This window comes from Pocillopora damicornis, chromosome 3 (genome assembly GCF_964200805.1).
Source record: "Pocillopora damicornis chromosome 3, jaPocDami1.2, whole genome shotgun sequence".
NCBI classification, from domain to species: Eukaryota; Metazoa; Cnidaria; class Anthozoa; order Scleractinia; family Pocilloporidae; genus Pocillopora; species Pocillopora damicornis.
Window position 1 is genome coordinate 2,410,958 of NC_142672.1, and position 25,217 is coordinate 2,436,174.

The window sequence follows — 25,217 nt, forward strand, 5'->3', positions numbered from 1 at the left end:
ATCAGGATAAGCGAGTGGATGATCGCATTTACAAAAGCCAATGCAATCCACTGATCTCGTTGCAAATTAGAACAGCAGGTTTTATGGTCGATCCCAGAGTATTTCTCTAAAGGCACTGAATGGCTTGTGAGTTGTAATCACATCCACTGTTCACACGTTTCTAAAAGTGCAATGACGGCATATTCCATTTTTAATCAACTATAAGGAAAATATCACTAATTTCCATTACCATCTTTTCGGCTAATAGCGGCTTTAAAACACATATCTCACTCCTTCCACGAGCGGTCGATCGAATCGAGGACGAAGCTCTAAGATTAAACTTTTATGCATTGCTTATTTAAGGTAAGTGATAACTAAACAGGAGTAACTTTTCATGTTTGTGAGAAATGTGTCTGTAGCTTCGTTCCATTTGCCTATCCTCATGATCTTTAAGTCGTACGAAATGTAAACGACCACGCTGTGAAAGTATACAAAGGATGAAACTTCGTTAATGATAACAGCAAAAACAAACCATCATTACGCACACTTTTCTCTTAACTCTTCCTTCTTGTTACATAAATAAGACCAAATTGTTTGATCGAAGACAGAAATTCGGTGTTTTTTATCCAAGCTTTTTATGTAATTTATTTTCGCCCATAGCAGTGATGAAATTACTATTTTTACATCAGTGAGACTTCACGGACCAAGTCAAGTATAACAAAACCTTTTACATGCTCTTGTTCTCTACTAAAACAGGTTGAGAAATAAGAAAAAGATTTGATTATTTTCTTGAGGAGAAATTTTAATCAACTTGCTTTTTTTCCAAAATGGTAGAAAACAATCCCGACGTAGTTGATTCTCATTTTCATTTATAAATTTCAATACATTTATCGATGACCTGAGAAAGAAACACTTGGTAGAGTTTAAATCAACAAAACACAGACATAGATTATTAGCAGTTTTAATTTTACGTCCTTTTTTTAGGATTTATTGATCTCTTCTCATCATTATTTTTTCAACTGGCGCAGAGTCCCTTTTCATTATTCCACGAAACATTATATCGTTATTACATTTTCCCAATTTTTATTAGCACTTTTCATCGACTCGACAGGAATACAATTTTTTTAATGACCGCCTTCTATGTTTTGCTTTGTTACGACTTTTCTGATTTCCTTTTTTTCTTTTCTCGTTAGTTTTAACTGTCATTTCACCGACGTCAACTTAGGGAAACTGAAAAAATATTTATTTATACTTTTCCCGTTCATGATTTTATTTTAAATTGATGTCACAAATATTCAAAAGAACCAACCACATTAGTTACACTACTAACATTTAGTACAGGATGACGAGCGTAATTTGAATGGCTTTCAGAAAGCTGTCTTTAATCTTACCGAACCGGGCTTATGATAGCTATTTACGATATTAAAAGTTATTTGAAATTCACTTCCTCAAGTAAGGCAGACAGAGAAGTTTCTCTTCGGTTCGTTTGATGACTTTTCTTTTCAATCAAAAACAAGTAAAGCTTTGCAAACACAATTTTCATTGACGTTGATTTCTATGCAGTGCTTCATCGCCATAAGAAAGGTTGATGTTTTTAATTTGTTCTAAACCTTACAAAATAGAAATTCACAAGTAAAATTATATGCCCATGTGAATTAACAAAAAGCGGGCTATCTTTGTGCGCCCTTTGATGTATTGCACATGGAACTAAAAGTGCCGTATTCCGGATTCTCGTAAGTAATTTTTCCTTTTTGGGTAATGCGACTTTTGCACTTTGAAATTTAAACCATTTGGAAAGTGCGAAGTTGCACTTAGTTTATGGATTTCTAAGTGGAACAAAATTTGCATTCTACCTTAATCTTAGAGCCAAACCTATCTTTTTCGTTCAGCAGGTATGTAATGAGGAACATTTCAAATTTTCTATCAAGAATCTTTGCGTTGCACTGTCGCTGAATACCTTTCTTTTGGGGAAAAGGAAAAATTTCCATTACAATTCAATGAGTTACAAACCTACTAAGAATTTAATCTGTACCTGGAAAGATATGCAATAATAGGAAACTTGAATCAATATATAAAACAACAATCTGATTAGTTCTTATGAAAAAAAAAATTGGCCCTCTCGACAAAATATTACGATTCACATCAAGAACGTCATGGAATCACCTTCACGAATCGCAAAATTCAAGTGTGAATTCACGCTGGCCCAAACAAATGAAACGCTGAATAAAGCAGTGGTTAATTCCTTCATTCACTTCTTTTGTCATTCATATTTTCCGAGTTGCATGCATATATGTTATTTGCCGGCTGGGAGGTCCGTATGGTGAAAAACTGTGACCGAGGTCTTGAAAATACTGCCCGAGGCCGTAGGCCGAGGGAAGCATTTTCAAGACTGAGGTCACAGTTTTTCACCATACGGACCGACCCTTAGCCGGTAAATAACATATTTATTGTTTTTAAACTTGACGAAATTCTTTCCGAAAGAACCCGAATGATTTATGGCCGTAAATACGACAAGATCTTCCATAAACTGAACAATTTTTGAGTGAGTAAATGGTAGTTAAAATAGAGGTGATGCAAATTTAAGAGAGATGCCTCAGCGAAACATTTTCATTTCCGTAACGATAAAGGTGATTTAAAAGGCTTCCAAACAAACTTTGAAACATTATTTTTACAAGTATCTGTCACAATCTGACACCTGTCAACTAGAGAGCGCGCAAGAAAAAAAAAAAGCGTAGGAACATTTGAAAACCAACAGAACTAGTTTGGCAAGGACTGTCACGACAATGTTTTCTTCAAAATCAGTCAATGATCTAACGGAAAGTATTATTCACTCTCATCGACCATTCATTCATGTACGAAGATTTACCTCTGTTCATTAAGTAAACGGCGAGGAAAGTAATTGTGAGTAAATTCAATTTTTTTATTTTGAAGTTGTGAGAGTTTGCTCCTTTGTTTGCTGTAATGGCGTGTTTAACTCTGATCTTTCCTTCACAAAAACTAAATTCGAACGGCACACTCCAACGAGATACAAGGGAATGTAATGCGGCCTTTTCTCAAAAAATTCCTTCAATTTCTGTTGTGCAATTTAAGGTACAAATGTCCAAATTGAACGGAATTGGAAAGACTCACCAGGAGCGTATATTTGTTGTAGAACTTAAATTAAAACTTCGCTCGCTCTTTCACTATGAACAAATTGCTCGAGAAAATTCAGATATTAAATGAATGAAAGTTCCATCGTTCAGTTTAACTGTAACCAAATACCTCAAGTTTCAACTTTCTGGGTACTTTTTGTGAACGATTAAAATTAATTGCAGACGGTTTTTAGGCCGCTTGTCAACCAACGTAATGACACTAATGTTTATACAAATTCATTCTGAAACCAATATTTTTCTGTCAACCAAAGTGATTTGATAGAGAGAAAAGAGAGGATTCATAAGTTATTTATCGGCTTGAGGTAGTGACCGACGTGTTTGCTTAAAAATACTGCCCAGCCGGAAAACGAGGTATGTTTATGAAAAATGACAACGAAAGTTGGGATGTACTCGGCGACTCACGAGAGCGTTACCGTGGCCCGTGGGCAGAGATAGGAAAATACTGACCGGGTAAAGAACCAATCAGATTGCAAGATTCGTTACCGTGCCCTCTAAAAAAAACAATAAATAAACATATTTTTAGTATAACTTGCCCTAGGGAGAAGAAGCTACAAAATATATCCTCACTCCGAAAAAGTCAAGTACGATGCTAAAAGAAGCAATTTGCTGTAGTTTAGAGGCGTATTGTCTAAAGTGTCTTCTGATCTATTATGATTTTCTTAGATGAAAATACGAGCTTAAGAACGATGTGATTGCCCTAAAGTGAACAGAAGGTAATCTTATCCGTCCATCTGTAAGACTGTTTTCAAAAATGAATGTAAATTCTACAAAATATATAAAAATAGAGATATCTGTTAGTGGCAATATGTACAAATGAAAAATTCCGAATTGCGGTAATTTCCAGGTCTGACTTTAGAATACTCAAGTGTTAATTATACGAAAAAAAAATACACAGTGTGAAGTCAACTACGAACGCTTCAAAGAAACACTTCTGTCCAAACAACTGTCGACAGCTGCTCAAGGGCATATCAGTTGGCCATTACTAATTTCTGAATCAAAACTCAAATATCTTTTTGAAATCATAAAGCTAGAATTTTTTCATGCAACAAAGCATTCCTCGTTGTGAATATTTCGCCATTCCACCATTCCGCTATTCAATCATTCCATCGAATGGCGTCACCCTGTTAAACTCAACGCATTGCTCCCTCCGCAGATATAGCAGGTCTTTTGAGCATTTGTCGCCGATTGAAATGGTAAAATGATCTCTTTTCGAATCAATGAAATTTGCCTTTAAAGTTTCCACGATATGCAGATCAAACCTATTTAGATATTTCTGCAAAGGAGAAGTCTTTTTTTCAATTACTTGCATGAGACGCCATTATGAAATTATTTTGAGATGTTTATCATCTATTGTAGTGTCACGGTTAGAACTGAAAAAATTGTATCTTTGGATCTACTGGAAATAATTCGCTGATTCAAACACCAGAATGCTCTCTCTTTCAAGAAAAAGTTTTTCCTCTATATTTTCACGATGCGCTAATCACCACTTTTAAGACATTTCTGCAAGGAAAAGCTTTCTTTTCTCACGCGCCATTCTGAAATGATTATGAGATATTTGTCGTCTTCTGCCGCAAAGCCATAACGTTGTCCTAATGAGTGAGTTGGGGTAACAATAGAATACGAACGACCTCTTCGTCCACAACGAAGTCTGCCGAGTCTTACCCGATATTCCTCGCTTTTGCCATTAGCTTATTTGGGAACATCTTCGGTCGTTCAACGCTTAGTGACGATTTCTTCGAATTGCTTCGAATGTTTTACGGAATACTAGGTGATCATTCTGTTTTTCGGTGCTACTTATTGTTTGTCACTACGAGACAGACTTCGTTGTGAACGAAGAGGTCGTTCGTCTTCTATTGTTACCCTCACTCCCTCAGTAAGACAACGCTATGGTCTCGCCTCCATAGGAGGCAGTAGCCGTAAAAAAATCATCCGCCATTTGATCGCAAAGAGTAAGGAAATTTTAGAAACCACAACTGGAGTGATTCAGGAAAATTAAAAATCATGTCTTGGCAGCAATTTAAGCGCAACAAGAACCAATCATTTATGGTGTCAATGTTAGAATTAATAGAATTTGAAAGTGCACAACAATACAAAAAAGTAAATCGAGAGTGAGAAATGGTTCTTTCTTAAACTAGTTATGACGTTTTCCTTCACTCATTGTATGGCTTTTCCTTATATTCCACCGTCATAAAATATTCTTTCCTCAGTCAACCTGGTACATAAACATTTTCCAAATCACTGCTTTGAACGGAGATGCAATATTTAACTCAAAAGCGCCTTTCTGCATTTGAACACGAGAGTTTTCTGCACCAGTCTTATTGAGAGAAAAGTCTTTCACGAAGTAAAACTAAAACATATGTCGATAACCTCAAATTTGTATCGTGAACAAGCTAACAAAAGGAAAATGAAGGCTTCTTTTCATTATCACGGCTTATTTGTCCACTTTAAATTTTCTGTTCAAGTGTTATTCCAGTTAATCCCGTGACAAACTCTTAACGCGATTTTTTTAATCGATTTTTTAATGAAACAAATGTCAATTAATCTCTCAGCAAAGATATTTTCGGAAAATGAAACTCCTGTGTCGCTTTCGCAGGTAAGAAAGGCTAGTTATTGTCAAGATTGTGAAACACCCCCCTTTAAAGATCTTCAAGGGAGGCCAAACTGGTATGCATAAATGCACTTGATACAGCGTAGATAACGTGAAAATTCTCCTAGTAATGATTTTTAAAGAATTTTTATTTGCACGACACTACTACAGGGCGGTAAGTGCAACATGTTTTTGCGAATTTCAAATTCTCCATTTGAGTTTATTTCTGTGTCTAGAGGTTCTCAATGGGGTTAACAGTTAAAAATTTAACACTGAGTTGGACGTACAACATGACTAAGGTTAATCGTTCGTCGTAAGAAACCTTAACCGTAATTTTTTTAACTTTTAACCGCAACGGAAAGAAATTAACTGTTAGCCATAAAATGACCAAAATTTTAATCGTAAAGGCATCACCTAGCTTTAAGTCTCTCTATCTAGATTTAAAATTGTTCATGGAAAATTTTTATTTCCTAAAACATGTTCTGTTTTCAAAAACCACTCAACTGTTAGGATCGATGTTGAAACGGAACGGCGATACTCAAAGACCAGCATAGAGGTAGAAATGTATTTAGCGAAGAAATTTATCGGCAAGATATAATTTTTAGAGCTAGAAGGAGATCTACAGGCGCTATTAGATTATTTCTTAACACTCGAGAAGAAACCTGCTTGAATTTGATTTATATTTCCCTTTCGCGAGATACTGGAATATCACAGGGTGTTTTTTTTTTAAGTCCAAAGCGAAATAGTGATATAAAGGAAATAAGATCGATTTCTGTTGAGCTCATTTAACCATAGGACTTAATATTTGTACCACATTTTCATTTTCATGATTCCTTTCATGCTTGACCCTAACAACCATTTGCAGTAGATTTACATGAATCGGTTGACTATGTAAACGCGTGAATTTTTTTCGCTATCCATAAGCTGACAGCATGAAAATATTGGTAGTACGAACAAATTGTGATTTTATATTTCCTTAGAGGATTTTAGTTCAGATTTTGCGCGTAAAATATTCGTCAACATTTTTCAAGGGCTCCATTTGAAAGATAATTGCCTTCAGGGTAGATATAATAGGAATTTACATTTAAAATTGAAACATCAAAGAGTCTTTTGAAACAGCTGTTAAAATGGATGAAAACATCATCTCATATAATGATATATATCTACTACCACAGCAGATAACCTCAAGATGAATAACAGCAGTATGTCTACAGGGGTCCATATGCATATCAATGACAGATTGCCTGTTACACCCGTGGTTGTAACTCTTTCGTTTTTATCGCTTGGCACTGTGCTCGGAAACAGCTTGGTATTTACAGCGATCCTCATTAAGCCTGCACTTCACAGCATCACATATCTGTCTGTGTTCAGTTTAGCGATCGCTGACTTCTTAGTAGGAATACTTGCCATGCCCAGTTACATCCTCAAAAAGTTTTCCATGGCAGAGTCTGTCGATATCATCATATGCGACGTATTCCGGTTTTCGTATTTTCTCACCGGATATGCCTCTATCCTGAGCCTTTCAGTCATCAGCGTTGAACGCCTGCTCGCCGTAAAGTGGCCGCTGAGATATGCAACCGTTGTCACACACAAACGAGTTATCACGGGCTTGTTACTCACTTGGTTTGACGCGATAGTAATATCACTGCTACCGTTTGTTCCATGGGAGTCAGATTCTCCTAATAAGGAGTGTAATTACGAACCTACACGCTGGTGGAGCATTATGGTCATTGTAACCAACGTTATATTGCCATTCGTAATCATAACAACTTGCTATAGCTATTTGTATCTCACTGCCAGGTCGCACATAAAGAAGATATTGAGTGACAGAAAGAGCCTGGGAGGTACTGAAACCCGGAGACCGCGACAAACGAACGAACGTAAAGCAAGCACCACAATTTTAATTGTTATTGGAGTCTTTGTGGCCACTTGGTTCCCCTCATGCCTTTATTACTTCCTGTTAAAGACCTGTCCGCAATGTTTTTCAGATTCATTCAGAAGTAAACAGAGTATTTTAAATGCTTTCGTAAAAATGTTGACGTTTACATCGTCCTTTGCTAATCCTGTGATTTATTGCTGGAGAAGCCGGCATTTCAGAAGAGCTTTTTTTGAGATTTTGGCAAGACTGTCTAGGAAGTTTTCTACACTGCAAAGAAAGGATAGCAACAGCACTGAAGTTGGTCGCTACAGAAGAAACACAATAACCAGCATTGGTAAAACAGAGGCCTGTAATGTTTTCGTGTCTCAAATGGACGAAGGCAAATACATTCCAATTACCTTAGACAAACCTAAAACCGATTCGAGGAGAGATCACGAAGTGAAAGATGAACAACTTTGACACGTGCTTGTAATGAAGGAGAGCTGAAATAGACACATGTACAATAAAACTTTATATGTCAAAACAGAAGTTTTGAACAACGAAGCATTCAATGACATTAGTAAAAGTAGCTTTGCTTACACCTTGGTCAACTAGCAAATTCGACATAAATAGCAATCGCTTTGATGTAAACTGAATTGTGTGGACAACATGGATTGGATTAGATTTGTTTGGTTTTATCTTGAGGGTTGCCCTCAAGACATTTCAGAATTGCTTTGAGATCTATTGGCAAACGGACCTAGCTATTCTTGAACGACGGTCTAAAATGACATAAATTATAGCAAATGGATCTCTTGAAGTAGATGCCAAAATCAGCATCATCATTATCACATCATAATCATCAAGAAATGTAAGTTAGAGTTGAGCAGTCTGGGGTATAAATATAATTCTGCATCCATCTAACGTATCTTATTATACATATATACATATATACATATATATGTTTTCAGATACGTTTGATAGATGCCGAATTATATCTATACCAGACTTCTCAACTCTAACTTACATTTTTGATGATTATGATGTGATAATGAATATGATAATATTTGTTTCCCAACCATTTGACAATGCTGTAGCACATAAGGACTCCACTAAAAGACCTCCTGCTGGAAAAGGCTTCAGTTTATTTACCGTCTTTGCATGGTATCTTTTAATTCTATTTACACTAAAGTATTTTAGTATTTTTGCGCGAAGGTCTAAAAAATATACTTTCAGAGTCATTTTATTTAGTAACTATTTTTACGAACGAAAGTAATTGAGAAAGAATGGCAATTTAACAAAAATTTAAAATGTGATCAGATGTGCTTCTGCCGAATTTTTTTTATAAAAGATCCTTAACAATTATTACTATTATTGGTATATCAGGCAAGAAACCCATTCAAATGGACAATCTGTACAATACGAGTCCTCTAAAAACGTTGTTATAACAACGCTTTTAGAAAGCTATGAACAGTTCTCACCCCGTCACAAATTTTGATGTTCACAATCCTCTAATTTGTCCAAAGATATAAAGTTCATATCGAGCCTAGAATTAATATTTTCTTCCTAAGTGATAAATCTCAAAATTATTTCATCATTCTGTTTGGACTTGCATTGAAACCGTACGAATAAATGTAACGCTGACAACTGACTCCAGAGCTTAAGACTGAAGCACGAGAACAATATCATAAAGGTTATGTTTCCAATGACGACGGTAATGATCAAAACAGTAATCACAACAATAATCACAAACACGGTTATGATATTAATTAAGAGATTTCCATCACCTTGAAATACCACGAACTGCAACTTGCTAACATGAAATGTTCAAATGTTCATTAGCTTAACCTGACACAATAAATTGACAATAGCTTCCAACTGCTGCGAAAATTTACTAAATATTTGTTCACGATAATTATCAGTTCTGAGGAGAGTAGTTTCCCAAATGCGAAGCTCTCGCTCCAAATGGAAGCTATCGTTTTTTCCTTTTTAGCGCCCAGGCAAAAAAACCACTACATACAGTTTGTAGTGTGGTTCTTCATCTGCAAGGGCCGAAAAACGCTTTAAGCCTTAAATGAAGACTTCGTTGTATCAAAAGTAAGGTTTGAAAATTGTAGAACATCACTAAGGGAATATCACTAGAAGTTCCCCACCTTTTGCTGGGGCAGATTCAGTCAAGTTCTTATTAAGGGAAATGCGGTAAATAATTACGATCGTTACGTAGCCTCTGGGAGTCTTACACAAACGTTGACCATTCAAAGATCCTACACTTGAAAAAATAGAAAACCCATACCAAGTCTAGTGCACGTTTGTTCGTCTTTATAAAGACACGCGCATCTTAGAACTAACAAACCGCTCTTTAATTGCCGCGAGATTTATTCACAGTCGCGATGGAGAAACTATGACGAGTGCACTGCACTGTCCTCCTAAGCTGGAACTACACATAACCGTTTCTAATGCAAAGCCGGATATCGCTTGGTTATGTCATACTTATCTGAAATACCGATAACTTTCATTTTTAACTTTAATAGTTTAATTCTGTTGTAATCTCTTTCAAATTTGAGCCTCACCAATTGGTAAAGTATACCATGCATCTTCGGCCTTGGTATTCAACCATTTTGACTCGAACAATTCTCTAAAATCCTTCCCATTCTTCAATGTCACTTCTGATAATTTCTCCAAAGCTTAGAGCAAAGAGTCCATGGATACAGGAGTACCGCTGACCAAGGTTATTGTAGTAAACTGGGAGACACCGCGCTTGTCATGAGTCAAAGCGATCTTTCTTCTTAAAAATGTCCGCCATTTTTGGTCGCTGTGCATCTTTTAATCGATGGAATCCACTTATAAACGTGCTTTTAATTTCTTGTCCTATTTTGCTACTGGAAGGAAGGCTTGGAAAAAGGAAAAAAAGATTCACATTTAGGAAACGAGCAAAAAAACAAACAAAAAAAGAATGAAATTCAATCGATATTCAAAGCAGATAATTACTGTGAGAGTGATTTCTGGTCTGCCTTAACCTCGCATTCTCTGAGAAGCACATGAACGGTTTCCTGTTTAAAAAAAAAAACAAAACAATAGAAAAAGGAGCGATTACAAATAGCATTTGCCTCAAAAGGGTCATTTTGGAGCTACGCATTACAACAATCATATCGAAGAAAACTGCTTAATGTTAGTACTACAAGATTATAAGGCACAAGAAAGGTACTAATAAACAGAGGGGACACGGATTGGTAAGGATTGGGGAGATTTACATGGATTACAAATGACAAACTGAAAAATTGAAGCCAAATTTGTAACGATGGAATATCGTGACGTAAATATCTCAAGTTGTCATTAAAACGTTTGAACAAAATGACCAGCGGTCATATTTGTTTACTTATTCAAGAAAAAAGATTTGGATTTGAGAGAGCTGTCATTCCACCAATATGGCCAATTGTTTTTTTAGTTTTTCAAACCACCGACATGGCCATTGTACCGTGACGTTAACAAAATGTTATTAGGCCCAACCTCGCATTCTGGAGCCAAAGCCTCGATGTCCTGTTTAACCGCGCGGAGTCCTGGGATGATGTAATCATTTAACACATCAATAGAGATGACAAAGAATGGTTAAGGAAAAAAGTCCACAACAAATTATTTCGATATCTCTCCACTTGAAATGCCTCGACTAAACGAAAATAAGACGAATAGGGGTTAAAAATAGTGACAAAATAGTAATTTAAGTGCGTTGAGTATAAGATAAGCAGTGTAAACAGTCTAAGGTAACTCTGACTAAAAAAGAGAACAGATGCAGTGAATTTCATCGCGCTCGCGCCAAATGTTAAATGATCGAGCTCAAAATTGACTATCTTGTGCGACCTTATAACACATTTGACGCTTTAAGAAGTTCTGCGGATAAAAAATTGCCGAATGGTAGCACGCCGCACGAAACTCTGAGAGCGAGGCACAATCTAACATGGAAAAATCTAGAACTCTGACCATAGTCAGCTCCTTGCACATAGTTCATCGCCTACATGAATTAGTAGGATGAGCTTGACGACAACTATTGGCATATGCAGAGAAATCAAATCAAGTTGTGGACTTGTGACCAACTTCAAATAATAACCCAGAATACATGACGGAAAGATGGAACTAATCGACCGAAAAATTCTAATAAAAGTTTCTCTAATATAATGAGAAGGATACAACAACACGTCAAAGACACGTAAGCTTCCATTAGCTCCAACGCAATCTCCCTCCGTCTCGTGTCGTCTTGTGATTGGTTATTGATTGTTGCCATGACAACCAACCGCGGTAAGAGAACTAGTGAACAAATGACATTGTAATTAGCAACATACTCTGGATAGAACTGTAGTGTGTTTCCCAAAAGTGGAATTTTCGTTCATAGAAATAATTTGTTTCCGTGAAATGGACGCGTGAAAGGACACGGATTCATAGTTTTATAATCTTCCTCCTGGATTAAAGACTTCTTTCATAATGGCAGGCATGATTACTATTCTATTAAGAACATGCAGATGAACTTACTAGGCCCTCATTTTGGTGTGAAAATTCCATTGATTTTGAGCATGCTGACGGCACTAGAAAGGCTAATTTATTTTACATGCATACAAAAGAATAAAAACATAACTCGCTATTTATGAAAGAGGTCTGTCGCCTTCTTTTCTCTTTGACCTGGCAGGTCATCTTACTGAATGGAATTGAATTTTAAAGGTTAAATTCTAGCCTACCTTCATCTCTGAAATGTGGCTCTGCATGAGGGGCGACCTTGCCAAACGTTCTTATCATGGTAGCCTGTAGTTCATGTTGATCTTTGTATTGTGGGTCTTCAAGAAACGACTGGAACTGTACATAAACTTTTTCTAAAATCTGTCGACGCAAATTAAAAAAATCCAGATTAAAGACAGTAAACTCCATGTTACTGGCCTGTACAGGCATTTATTACCACCCCCCCCCGCCCCTTTCGGGCACAATTAACTGTTGAGGACCCTTCCCTCTTTTAATCGTATCTTCAGTAAAAATACGCCATCCCTGGTTCCATTCGTTGTCTAGCAGAATCACATTCAGGGCGCTCCCGATATTGGACGTGGTCTAGCTTTAATTTACAACTTATTGCTTCACATAGGGCTTAACTCGGCGCATCTCTTTCTCTTGGGCTAAATTTTCGTAGAAAAATTGTAATAAGTACGGGTATGAGCATAAAATAACAACAGATTACATCTATATCTACCATTTTATCGGTGACATTTTCTACTATTGCACCAAACGCCGGAATTGCCGCCGTTCTAACTGACCTGAACAAAAAATAATAAAAAAAACTAATCAATATTTCAGCACAAATAAGAGGAAAAAAGTGAAAAATATGTTGATAACACGCCTTTTAACTTACATTTGTGAATCGGAAGCTAAAGTTACTAGAGCTGGTAAAACCTTTCTACTGATTAGATCCAGGTCAACACCTTTCATTAACACCTGCAAAGGGTGAAAGATACGACGGCATCTTACACTCAGTAGATTTAACTTTTTAAATTTTTTTTTTAAAATGATAAACTAGTGAGCAGCTCTGCACAAACTAAAGTAGTAAAAACTTGTTTTAATCTCCTACGCGTTTCGTCTGACAATAGCAGAATTCATAAGATAGTTTTTACAAGTTGGGCAAATAAGCTTGCTTATGTACAGGAACAGTTATAATAAAATGTCGATTTTCGACTTCAACGCATAGAGAGAAGCAAGCGGAAAGCATTCGCAAAGTATGACTGAGGTGTTGTACATGCACGACATTTTTCGGACGTTACACGTACATGTACATGTACATGTACGAGTAGGTGAATAGTTTTGTTTGCTAGTCCAGACAACACCGTGAAGGAAAAATTATGGTCTAATATTGCTTCCTGTCATTAGCATTAGATTCTGACACGTCATATTTATGCAGCCAGGTTACTGAGTTGTTTTCAGAATGACGGTGTCGGTAGTCAATAGTTTGTACCATTTACGGTAAGTAGAAAATTGTTAAACACTTCTAAATAACGGGATTTGAAACGATAAGGGTCTCTGGAGCATAGAGTGAATTTCATGCAAGCTATATTTTCAACGTTAGACGAATCATTACATAATATATATTTGAGTGAGTTAACTTACAGTAAATAAAGGAGCCGCACAGCAGCGTACTAAGGAACTGGAATGGACAACTATCTCCCAAAGAACACCTATAAGTACCTCAAGATAGCGGGATGAAGTACTAAAACAAGAACATCAAACGAAATCAGTGGTAACAATACTAATACTTTAAGCTGTGACAGCGTATTTCTGATGCGAAAGTGTAATCAGTATTAGAGAGCAAAGACATTCAAAGATTAATCGACACATTAATTTTTTTATAAACATTTTTGGGTGATCCTGTCATAAATCACTGAAGGAATTGTGAAATAAAATTCTGAATCATCTGACGTTCAAAGCAAGTTTTTGCTCGAAGAAGACAGGAAAATTGGTTTGGCAAGACTGAAAAACACTAAAGAGGCCTTATAATAACATGTGTGGCTAAGAATTTCAAACCTATGGCGAATAACAACATGGAAAAGTTTGGTCGAGAAATGGACGAGAGCAAATGAGCCAATCGTGTCTCGCCATTGTAACAGGGGTCCGTGAATCAGCTGTCACTCACCTCAACTCCTGGTACATGATGATTGGTCCTTCGAGTGATGCCGAAGCTTCAGCCAGGGCAATTACCGAATTGCGTAATAATGACGTCAGTTCAGACATGTCGTCCTCCTGGTGAGACCAAGTAAGGTTGAATAAGAAAACGTCCAGTATGAGCTGATTTTATAATGTGAAAGTCCACGACTTCAGTAATAACGTACAGTCTGTTATAAGTCCTACAAGCGCTTACTCTTTCACCAATGGATTTGATAATTCAAAACCTACCGAATCAAAACAACCCAGGACGCCAGCGACCAGAACTGGAAGCGAGGCACTGGATAGGAGACTTTCTCTTTTTTCTAAAGACCACAAAAGAAAAAGGTTGAAATGAACCCTAGTGACAAAAGAAGACTTCAACATTACTTTCATCACTTCTATGATTATTTTTACAAATAGACATAAATAGGCAGATTAGATGACCAGAAATTAATGATTTTACCAGTTATCATGAAACGCTGCGATAAGGCGTGAAGCGCTGACCTTGTTGGCGCAAAAGTCTGCCAAGGTGAGATTTTCAAATCGAGCAACTAAACTGTCCCATCCACTGCCCCACCCCCCTCCCAAAGAAAAATGGAAAAATAGAAAAACAAAAAAACCTGCTCGCAAGTGAGCTCTATCAAAGGACTAAACTATAAAACTTACCTTCGTCTAAAGAGAGAACATTTAATCTTTGCATACAAAATGGTTTTATCTGCAAACAAGAGTTATAGCAATTTTGACAAGGCAGTTGAAAGATACTATGGATGCATCTTATTGAAAAGAAAAATTAACAATATTATGAGAGGAATGGAAATTCTTTTATAAACATACACCTTGTGAAATGGACAGACTTTACTTAGCCGGACAAGCAGAAATTAATACTTACCCTTCCTGAAGAGCAACCTCTCCTTATCAATACAATTTATGGCTGCTAAATGGAAATATTTACTCAAATATTGAAAGTTTAAGTGATAAAGTTAAAAAATGGACGTGTATTTGAAAATGTAATGTTTTCCTCACCTTTTTGTCTGAGTATGGTTTCCCAAGTGTAATACACAAAGAGCGAAAGAGGGAAATCAACTGTTGTACACAATCCGTCAAAGATACATGAACTTTTCCTAGAAAAGATGAAGTGCAGTTTTTAAAGACACTCCTTTGATATGTGGCAAGAAAATAAGTAATCATATCTCCTAGTGTCTAAAGGTGTTACAAATGAACTCACCTACAATATCACACAGATTGGGTAGACTGTAAAAAGAAATGAAAAAAAAACCCAAGGTTTTCAATAATCAACATGATCTTCAAAGAAAGAAGTGTGTATGTGTTTATATGCAGAAAGTGGAGCTACGCCATTGGTGGGAATATGGTGACAAGAAAACAAGAATAAATTAGTTGAATGAGAAGCGCTCGTTGATTCCGTGGGGATTAAGGGTGTCGATTTGGAAGATAAATTTTTGTTCTAGTGTTTTACGGCTTTCCGGAAAGCATATATTTCCACCAATGGCGTAGCTCCATTTTCTGCATATAAACCCACACACAACCCACAATTCCTCCAATCGCTCTGACGAAGGGCTAACGCTCGAAACGTCAGCTTTTTTACCCTTTACGGTGGCTAATTTACGTTTTCAACTCAGTTGTTAACACTAAATTACCTGCCATACTCTCCCACCGACGCAGCACCACAGTTTCTTTAGAGACTTACCCCCTTAAACCAAATACGAGTTCCCACGTGGAATCGAACCACCGACTTTCGAATTTCTTTATCATTATATGGCAAGGCAGTCTTGAGGTAAATCCGAACGTCCTGGTTGGCTCTTACTTGGTTGGGATTTTGCCATACAGACCGTTTCCACGGCCGTATATTTTTGTTCTCGAAAGCCGGCAAATTCAAAATAAACAGGTTTGGTCTGAGTGCCATATAATAAATTACTTACTTGCCTCGCTTGCACAAGCCGAACTGGGAAATATTGGATATCGTTCGTTTCTGTATGGATTTCGCTGTGCTCGGTCCGTACTGCCAATACCTCGGACCAATATTCCCCAGTACGGCCCACGCGCTCGGTTAGTAAAAAGTTATTTCTGTGGCTTTACGTTTAAACAAAATACAGTGTGCACCAGAAATATTTCTGAAATATTACTGCGCCTAGTTGAAGTATCCAATCAAACTATTCTTACCATTCGTAATGAATCCAGGTCAAACTATCCCATGAATCAAAGTGGTCCTCCGACACGTGCTTGTCAAAGCGACGAACATGGAAGGCGACAGCCTGGTTCCCGCCAAAAATCGTCTCGATATCGGTCAGCGGCGATTGTGGTGTTAGCAATCTTCCTGGTGCAACTGGTTGAGAGAAACCAAGGGGTCATTTGTATTATTCAATTGATTTTAATTGATTTGGTTATTTTTTTCTTCCTCTTTCATTAGCCTGCTTTTGCTTATGCGTGATATCGTCTAACAGCTATGTGTTTTGCCGTAAGTAGTGATAAAATTAATTCTTTGCTTAGGTGGAAATCGATGGTAAAAGAACGACCTAACCCAACCATCGCTCAATTTCGGGACTTGTAATTGCTTTAGAGATAAGTTTTTTCATCAGCGGGCTAATAACAAAACACGATATTTTGATCAACCTCATCAAATTATTATTATTATTATTATCATCGTGTGGTAAGGTAGTCGTAACGTAAACTCGAGCGTTCTGGTCGGTTCTTACTTGGTGCGTACTTTGCCATACGGACCACATCCACGGAAACAGTCACAAGCTGTGCACTTTAGGTCGCGAAAGCCGGCAAATTCAAATTAAATAAGTTTGGTCTCAGTACCATATAACAAACTCCTAATTATCCTCGATTGCTCGAGCCGTAGTGGAGAATATCAGTTTTTGGTCGCTGCACTCGGTTCGCACTGCCACGACCTAAGGCCAACATTCCTCAGTACGGCTCGGGCACTCAGTTAGTAAGAAGTTAAAATTTAGTAACAGCACCTGGCACATTGTATCTTTCGACTTCTTCTGGCTTTTTGGAAAATGGCGCTGGGTTGGAGAAAAACAGAGCATTACAACTTAAAAAGTAAGAAAACAGCTGATAACAAGTGAAAAATGGTACAAATAACATGATAAAGGTTCAGAACGTGGACATAAAGTTTTAACTAAAAATTTCAACCTTTCAGATTTCAGGTTGCCGCGCATGCGTTAAGTAAGAAAACAAAGATGATGCAAAAATGGATAATTGGGAAGAACAGCTCCCCTCTACCGACTGTCGGCCAACTGTCGGCCGATAGATAACCGACAAGCCACCGACAGATAACCGTAAAGCCACCGACAGACAACCGACAAGTTACTAGTCGACCATTACAAAATTAAAGAATGTCAAAGTTTGCTTTCATAACAAAGAGCAGAATTGCCAGTTATGTCTTTATTCATGCTGCCCAGGGGATCATAGGGAAAAACCAATCGCAAAAATTTGGAAAACCTGGAGCTTACCTGTCCGTAGAACTGAGGCAAACAGCACCGGAATAAGCGATGAAATAACTTGAACAGAGCGTGCCAGTCTGTCGTGAATTGCTTCAAATGTTTTATGTACTTTCTCAGTATCCTCTGAGTCATTGGAAAGTTCGTGAACCTGCTCTAAATCCTACCAAATAGAGACCAATCAATGAGTTCAGTGAGGTCGCTCAATTGAAATGCTCACTAAGACCAAGTTTACACAGCACGGCGACAGAGTTATAGGTACTCCCTGTTCAGTGACAAGTCAAAAGGTCAAATCAAGTATTGTGTCCAAACACTTAAAAAGACACCTTACCTTTAAGGCATTTTCCACTATGGAGATTAGGGAGGTGAAGAGATGAGACTCTACTTTATCAAGATCTTGAGCCCATGCGGCAAATGACGGTAGAAACACTTCTCTGGAAGTCTTCGCTACTTTTTCTGACGGATCAAACAACGTTTCCTCTAACAACTCGTAGGCCTGAGAGGAAAAAGTTGCATAATATCTGAATCATTCCACTGTTAAAGAGAAACGCTGCATGTTGACAAGCTAAGGACGAAGAAACATTCTGAGTTCCCAAAGGGAATTCAAGTCGGCCGGAAGGTTCAAATTGCTACGTACGGAGCTGCAGAGAACTAGCTTAAAGAATCAAGCCGGGTTGCTGAGCATGCTAAGCTGTATATGGGACATGAGAGGTGTTAATAAGCTAAAGTTGCATTCCTGCTCCTGGTTTTGCAGTTATTTACAAATTTTGCTTCTCCTTTATTGTCTTTGAGTTCATTCGCCGTCCACACATTATTTTCTTGATTAATATTACTTTACTATACGTTTTGAGAACGTTTTGAGCTCGTTTTCGCGGGCTCTTTCACCTTCACTTTTATCGATGGTCCAAAAGTCCAAGGTAACTCAATATTCTAATACGTTCTCCTTTCTCGTGTCCTTACCTGTTGATATTTATCCACATTTTCCATAAACGCCACGACAAGTCCCAGACTCTTTGTTACGGCCTCTCGAACAGCCTCGTTTCGATCATCGCTCAGCATTTGTTTCAACATGGACCACACGAGAGAGCTACGAATGTAATCCTGAAAGAAGAAAAAAAAAATAAAGAAACAGGTGTAATGCGTGATCATAAATTGACCCACTAGGCCTCGTTCATGCTAAATTCCGTCGAGCCTTTGGTATAAAAATACCCACTTTTCACTAAGACATTCCCTTTAGCTCTGGGCTCTAAGGTTAATGTTGATAAAATTCACTATCTACTCCTTAAAGGGACGTTTTAAGTGGGAGACATTGTGTTCTTCCGATTGGACCCAACAACCCTATCCTAAAAATACATCATATAACGAAAAAGAGTGAGCAAATTCGAAATCGCCCTTGGAAACTTCCAAATGTTCAACGTAGGCATTGAAATAAAAGTGAAACGAAATGCTTGCATTTCCTAACGAGTTCAGTAAGTTATTTACCGGTAAATACGGCGCTAATCCACCACAAGCTTCAGCAACAAGGAGTCTTCTTTCAACATACTTGTGGCCAATCTGCAATGCAGCGTAGAAAATGTGAACGTTAATCATATTCTTTCCACAGTGACAACACACAAGTGATTCTCTGTGTCAATATATAGTTCAAGCGCACTGTACCTGTTCCCACCATTGTGGTAAAAGTTCAGCCTCTATTCGAGTTGGTCCCACGACCTGCGCAAACGCAGCACACCCGCTCATAATCATCTGCCTAATTGGGTAAATAATTCAACTTATAACAAAGCAGTGATGAAGAAAATGAAAAAGGCGAACAAACAAAAATTGAAGACTACCAGGGATCTTTGCTTGTCTCTCTAACGATTACGTGTCTTGAAAATTAGAAGCAGCGCAAGGAGAAATCTAAAGCGGAGTACCGTTCTGCCAAGAAAGGCTACACTCCCGGCTCCGAAGAGGACATGTGCACATGCAGTGTATCACTTTCCTTTTTTACAACGAATACGCTATTTTAAAAATAATAGAACATTCTACTTGAGTTTTCATCTCTAAGAAACAACAGTGGCTTGTATATCTAAAGAACGCTTTTTGACCCACCTCTGATCCTCGTCTGGTCGTTTAATAAGATTAAATAACATGTGAAGAAGATTATCTCTTTCCTTCACAGCTGGATGGTGAATGGCTGAACAAAGAATTACAGGAATCAATTCCTACAATAAAACGAAAGGAAAGTTAGTGTTCTGTAAGACAAAAGATATATAATTCAGGTTTTGTATTGCAATCGGTGTGAATCTTGTCCATCCTTGGCCACGCTGTTCCTTCTTAGCTTATTGTTTTATGTTTTACTGTTTTTCTATCGTACCACGCGAATATTTTGTCGTTTCCTTCAAGTTGAAGGTTGTTTGTTTTGGGGAAAAAATAACCGAAGTAATTTATTACTTTTGCTGACAGAAACTCTTCTATTACTTATGACTAAATTTCAAGTACAATTTGTGCACGCAGTGATTATACTTGACGCAAAGTCTAAATATTAATTCATCTGTAGATAGCATTGGAACAACAATTCTCCAAACCAAACTGTTCCAATAAGCACCCCTCACTCCTCAACCGCTGTTCAGCACATCAGAGAAAAAGCTAGCCATTAGCATAGTTGGACAAAAAGCCTACTTTTAGCACTCACCTCTCTTTTGTTCAGCAACACGTTTGGTACAATATGAGGCAAACATCTCGCAACAATAAGAACCACATTTTCGTCAGCGTTGGAAAGCTTACAGACCTACATATTATAAAGACACAAGTCAATAGCGCTCATCACTTCTAAACGTCCTTGATCCCTAGCTCTCTTATCTTCCAGCTCCATGTTGCTCCATGAAGCAGAAAGGATGGAAACCCTGAAAACAAAGATCCCTATCCAAAACGTTAAGTTCGGTTGAATGTCTCGAACCTCGTGGCCTTTTCACCGCCGGAGAACTCACTGAAGCGCTCACGGCTCAAACCAGACCGTCCAATGCGGATTCAGCTTGCTAACCACTACGTCTCTCTCAAGAAATGCCAGAAAGTTACCTTTACTGTCTTTCAAACACGAAAAAGTTTGCAGTTCACCTACCTCATTAGAAAGTCTATTCTCTAACTGCACATGCGTGAAAGTCAACAGCGTGTCTCTAAATAAAGATGAAGTTGTTCTGAAAGGAAAAGTGAATCTAAGTTACAAGCTTTGTACACTCTAAAGCAAGCTTCAGATGTGGTGTTGCCTGCTCGTTTCTCAGAACCGCCCTTATTTTCACCGAGTGTAAAAAAAGCTTCTAACTACATAGGCCATCTGAATAGCCGCGGCGAGTTTGGTCACTGGAAAAAAAAAGAGGCATGCACGATCAAGAAACGCGATAACTGCTTTGGAGCCCGCATTCTCTTCCTAGATATGCGCCGAATCTCTCTTTACTTGCAGAAAAAATTGTCCTCGGTCTCATTTCAAGGAAATATTTAACGCCACAAAATTAAGTGACTAAAAATAAAGTTCCTTTAAAATGGAAACCGGAATAATCTGTCGTCTGTTCTGTTCACTGTGAAAAATGTCACCCTCCGTACCTTGATGAAGTTTGATCTTTCTCTTCATTGCCGCTTGGCTGAGACGATGGAGAGAAAGTTCTGACTTGAGGGTCATCACCCTAATCACACAAGTTTAAAAATACAGCATCAACGAAACTTCCACTGAGGGAAGTTAACAATTCAAAGAAAATAAAGTACACTTTTTTTGAAATACAAGTCCATCTTTTTTCCTATAAAGAAAATTCAAGCCAGATCACTTCACGCTGTACAATTGTGTTTTATTGATGGAGGGTGGTAAAACCACACCCAAAGCAACCCGAACTCACGTGAAAACAAGCCAACTGCCAAAAGCGCGGGAAAGGTGAGTGACCAAGTCGCGCTTGGTCTAAGTTTTGGATCTGATTGGTCGAGACGATGGGGCCAGTTTTCTGGACCAATTACAGAATGAAATAAAGCAATCCCGCATTGTCTCCAAAACAATTGAAAATCGCTCTAACGACGAAAATGACTAATCATATTGTACCTTGGACTGATAAACAACGTTTTACTGTCGTTTGCCTGAGTTACTAAAATTGTAGCGATATAAACGCCCTCTCTTCCCATGCGCGACAAGGCCAAACAGGAGGCTGCAAAGGAGACTAAGAACCACCTAATGGACTAATTTGTGTAATTTTACCTTTTGTTGTGTCAGTTCCATATCGGCGGTATTTCGTTGATGACTACCATCGTCAGGTAAATTTTCTTCGGGATCTTTACTACCTAATTCTTCACTAGTCTGAAGTTTCTTCGCAGCGTCTCCATTTCCTTCCTCATTTGGTACATTGCCTCTTTCACTAATCTCCACAGCATCGATGTTCTCCGTACCATCAGTGGCGTCCTCATTCTTTGTTGTTGATTCGCTGATGTGTTCTGCTGTGACACCATCTGTATCTGTCTCTGATGATTCAATGCTTTTCTCTACGCTCAGCGAGGCCCTTTCAGTCAAATGTGATGAGTTGACAATCTCCTTTATTTCACTATCAACAAGAAAACAATTGAAAAATGATTATTGTTTTTATTGATGTGGTTTTGACACATTTCCATCTAAAAACATTTTTAATCATGCTGGGGTAAAAGCCCTCTTATTTGACTTTTGATTTTTGCAAAGGTACCCATAGAGAAGCAATTAGAAAGACAAAAGATACTTTGGTACTAAAACCAAAATTCAATTCAAATGAAAAATCAACTTCAATTCAGGAAACTTGTCTCCCTATTTGGCTATTGTCACAATCTACCTTTCCAATTTTTCAACTGTTTCATTCAATGTATGGTTCTCATATTTCAACTCTCCTATTCCCTCCTGAAGCTGTTTGCACTCCTCTTGTAACTTGGCATATTCTGCCTCCAAGTTTGCTTTCTCTTCTTTCACTGATTTCAACACCAGCATCACTTCGGGTACAGTGTGATGTCCATAGTCTCTGTAAAGATGCAGCAGGTCTGGAGGCTTGGCAGTGTTCAAACCCACATCATCCCAGTCATCAAAGTCCTGAGGAAAAAAAACAATATAAATTATAAAAAAAAAGTATTTATTGCCTCCTGGTCTTGACACTTGAAAGGTTCAATTTGTTTTATTAGCACAGGCTGAAAATCTAATTGAAAATGGCAAAATTCTAATTCTGGTCTCTCAAGAGGTATACATCTGTAGTAATCATTGTCTTTATGTACAATAAAGAGCTCAAGCGAATTCTTTGACAATCTTCACTCAGCCTGAGAGATAGACACCCAGGGTATGGTGTTTTCTGAGTAGTATCACTGATAATGTATGGTTACTACAGGGAGAAGTTACATGTTAATCACTTCTGGGGGTTAAAGAGTTAATTCATCACAAATAATTCATGATTATAGGTCAATTTATTCAAATCACCTGATCAGCATTCTCATCTGAGAAAGTTACAGAGGTCATTCTGTAGCCATTCTTTAGTAAGTATTCATTCACTAAGAAATTCAGGGCTCGCTTCTCATGTGGTCTCAAGGAGTCCTGATAAATTAATAAAAAATAAATACCTTTAATGATATCAACATAGCCAAAAACATATTCACTTTTAATTAAAAGATTGCTATTGCATGCAAAATATTACTTTACTACTGATGTTAATAGCCATATATTTCAGTGATAGAGCATCTAGGCATGATATCTGAAGGTCAGAGGTTTGATTGAAACTGAAGATGGGTCCCTTTCAATATCAGCCTCTGACACAATTCAGATTTGAAATACCTCTTACAACTTCCTTACCCCTCCAGATGAATGATCTCTGTCAATATTCTCTCCATGACTACTTTCAGAAGCTGGAGTTTCAGTTTCTAGAATAAAATGACAGACTCACAATTTATATCTGACTAAAGGTGAATCAAAACATGATTAGCATTACAATGTGAAATTTTCCTGCACTCAGGAAGTCTATTCTGAAAAATTTAATTCAATCGTAGTTTAAAATCTGTGGCTGCTGAGACAGGACACGATGTCCATTGGAATGAACAGGGCAGAAACTAAAACTGCCTGCTCAACTGAACAACATCATGTACAGCTGAAGTTCTACTTGGAATAGCAAGTAAACATGTGATAGCTTCAAGCTCCTATTACTCATGTACTGAGTTTCATAGGACTTGATACCTCCAGCCACTCTCTTTCCTGAAGGGCATTTGCTTCATGAAATAGGGATAAGACATTTACCCCTTATATCGTATTGTGATTTTCAATAAATGTAAGTCTTGACAAAAATTACCAGTTGCTTCAGTCAAAGATCCCCTCAGTGCTTTAATAGTCTCATGAGCTTTCCTCAATTCAAATTCTAAGACTTGAAATACAAAATAAGAATATGTTAAATGTTTTTTATAAAGCCAGAATATGCCGTTTAAAGATACCAAGAACCTGAATCACAGGCATTTTCCACACTGCAAAAATTCCTATGCCTTCAGCTCAATATTGGATAGAGGGCCAAGGAGAAAGAACCCCCTGAAATTGGAATTCTGAACCATTGATAAATTGAAGTTTATATCACTAAACTTTACCATTCCAAAATTTGACTATATTCTGATCCACAAACCTGCAACCTTTTCATCTGTGTCTCGGGCACCATCGTCTGAATAACGAGCATAATCATCCAGTGAATCAATGGTTGCAATACTAGATGTGCGAGCTGGAAAACAATAATAAAATAGAGTATAGCATCATACATCTAAATGCCGACAATTGATCATAATAATACAGAAGAGCAACATTGAAATCAATAGTGATAATATTTCAGGAGAGAGCTCATAAACTCCCGAAATCATGTTGATGTTCAGTTATTTGAAGAGAAAAACAATTATAGCGATAATTAAAAAAAGGGAAATTTGTGTGTACCTTTTTGTGTCTCCCATAGAAAAATCAATTTATTTTTCATTAGGCTGTTTATTCAAAAACAATATCATCAATGCGAACAGCACAGAAGATGCTCGATATTGCAGAAGCGGTCATTAAACTTGATTTCCGGTTAAAATTATATGGGCTGAAGAATTGTTATAAGTTTTAATTACGACAATCACTCTATCTTATTAGTGTATTTGCAAATAAAACAAACAAAAATAGCATTAAAGCCATGTTAATTCTTATTTTGTTTTTCTTTTATGAAAAGAGGTGAACAAAATACTTACGTATAACTGGCGAGTGTGCGCTACCGCTTAGTGTTGTCGTCTGGTATTGACGTTCGAAATTCCCAGGATTGGAGAAGAAATCACGTAAACGAGGAATCTCCAGACCTGCTTCAACTAATTCCGTGTGCAGCTCAAGTGCAGTCAACAGTAACTGGTGCGTCAGGAGTTTTTCGGCGAATATGTCAAAATCGCTCGCGGATAAACGAGGCGGAGTTACTTCAGTTTCCTCCTCCGCATCCGCCATCTTGTCGAGAAGTTTCCTAGAAGCGTGGTTACTAAGAGACAATTTTGAGCCTGCAGAG

At 37.6% G+C, this 25,217-nt stretch overlaps 2 protein-coding genes across 3 annotated transcripts; one reads left to right on the forward strand and one right to left on the reverse strand.

Moving 5' to 3' along the window:
• On the forward strand, positions 1-9,451 carry LOC113675237 (adenosine receptor A3). 2 transcript variants are annotated; one of them, XM_027191780.2, is made up of 3 exons: positions 1-126; positions 248-342; positions 6,894-9,451. In XM_027191780.2, exon 3 carries the CDS (start codon positions 6,908-6,910, stop codon positions 8,054-8,056), a length of 1,149 nt encoding a protein of 382 aa, XP_027047581.2. In that variant the 5' UTR covers positions 1-126; positions 248-342; positions 6,894-6,907; the 3' UTR covers positions 8,057-9,451. The 2 variants fall into 2 exon arrangements, with proteins under 2 accessions (XP_027047581.2, XP_089056192.1); XM_089200066.1 differs by lacking the exon at positions 1-126 and having other exon boundaries at positions 246-342; positions 6,897-9,451.
• On the reverse strand, positions 8,699-25,188 carry LOC113675216 (RAB11-binding protein RELCH homolog). The gene is made up of 31 exons (XM_027191756.2): positions 24,916-25,188; positions 24,327-24,419; positions 24,006-24,077; positions 23,516-23,583; positions 23,147-23,260; positions 22,518-22,768; positions 21,920-22,259; positions 21,283-21,362; positions 20,804-20,879; positions 20,378-20,473; positions 19,795-19,907; positions 19,363-19,453; positions 19,189-19,260; positions 18,667-18,807; positions 18,038-18,202; positions 17,719-17,869; positions 17,221-17,268; positions 16,418-16,580; positions 15,465-15,490; positions 15,263-15,360; positions 14,906-14,954; positions 14,489-14,562; positions 14,229-14,335; positions 13,706-13,805; positions 12,957-13,039; positions 12,798-12,861; positions 12,298-12,436; positions 11,756-11,872; positions 11,081-11,169; positions 10,562-10,623; positions 8,699-10,464 (listed from the first exon to the last, which is right to left on the reverse strand). Exons 1-31 carry the CDS (start codon positions 25,157-25,159, stop codon positions 10,335-10,337), a joined length of 3,516 nt encoding a protein of 1,171 aa, XP_027047557.2. The 5' UTR covers positions 25,160-25,188; the 3' UTR covers positions 8,699-10,334.
• Positions 25,189-25,217: the final 29 nt, after the last annotated feature.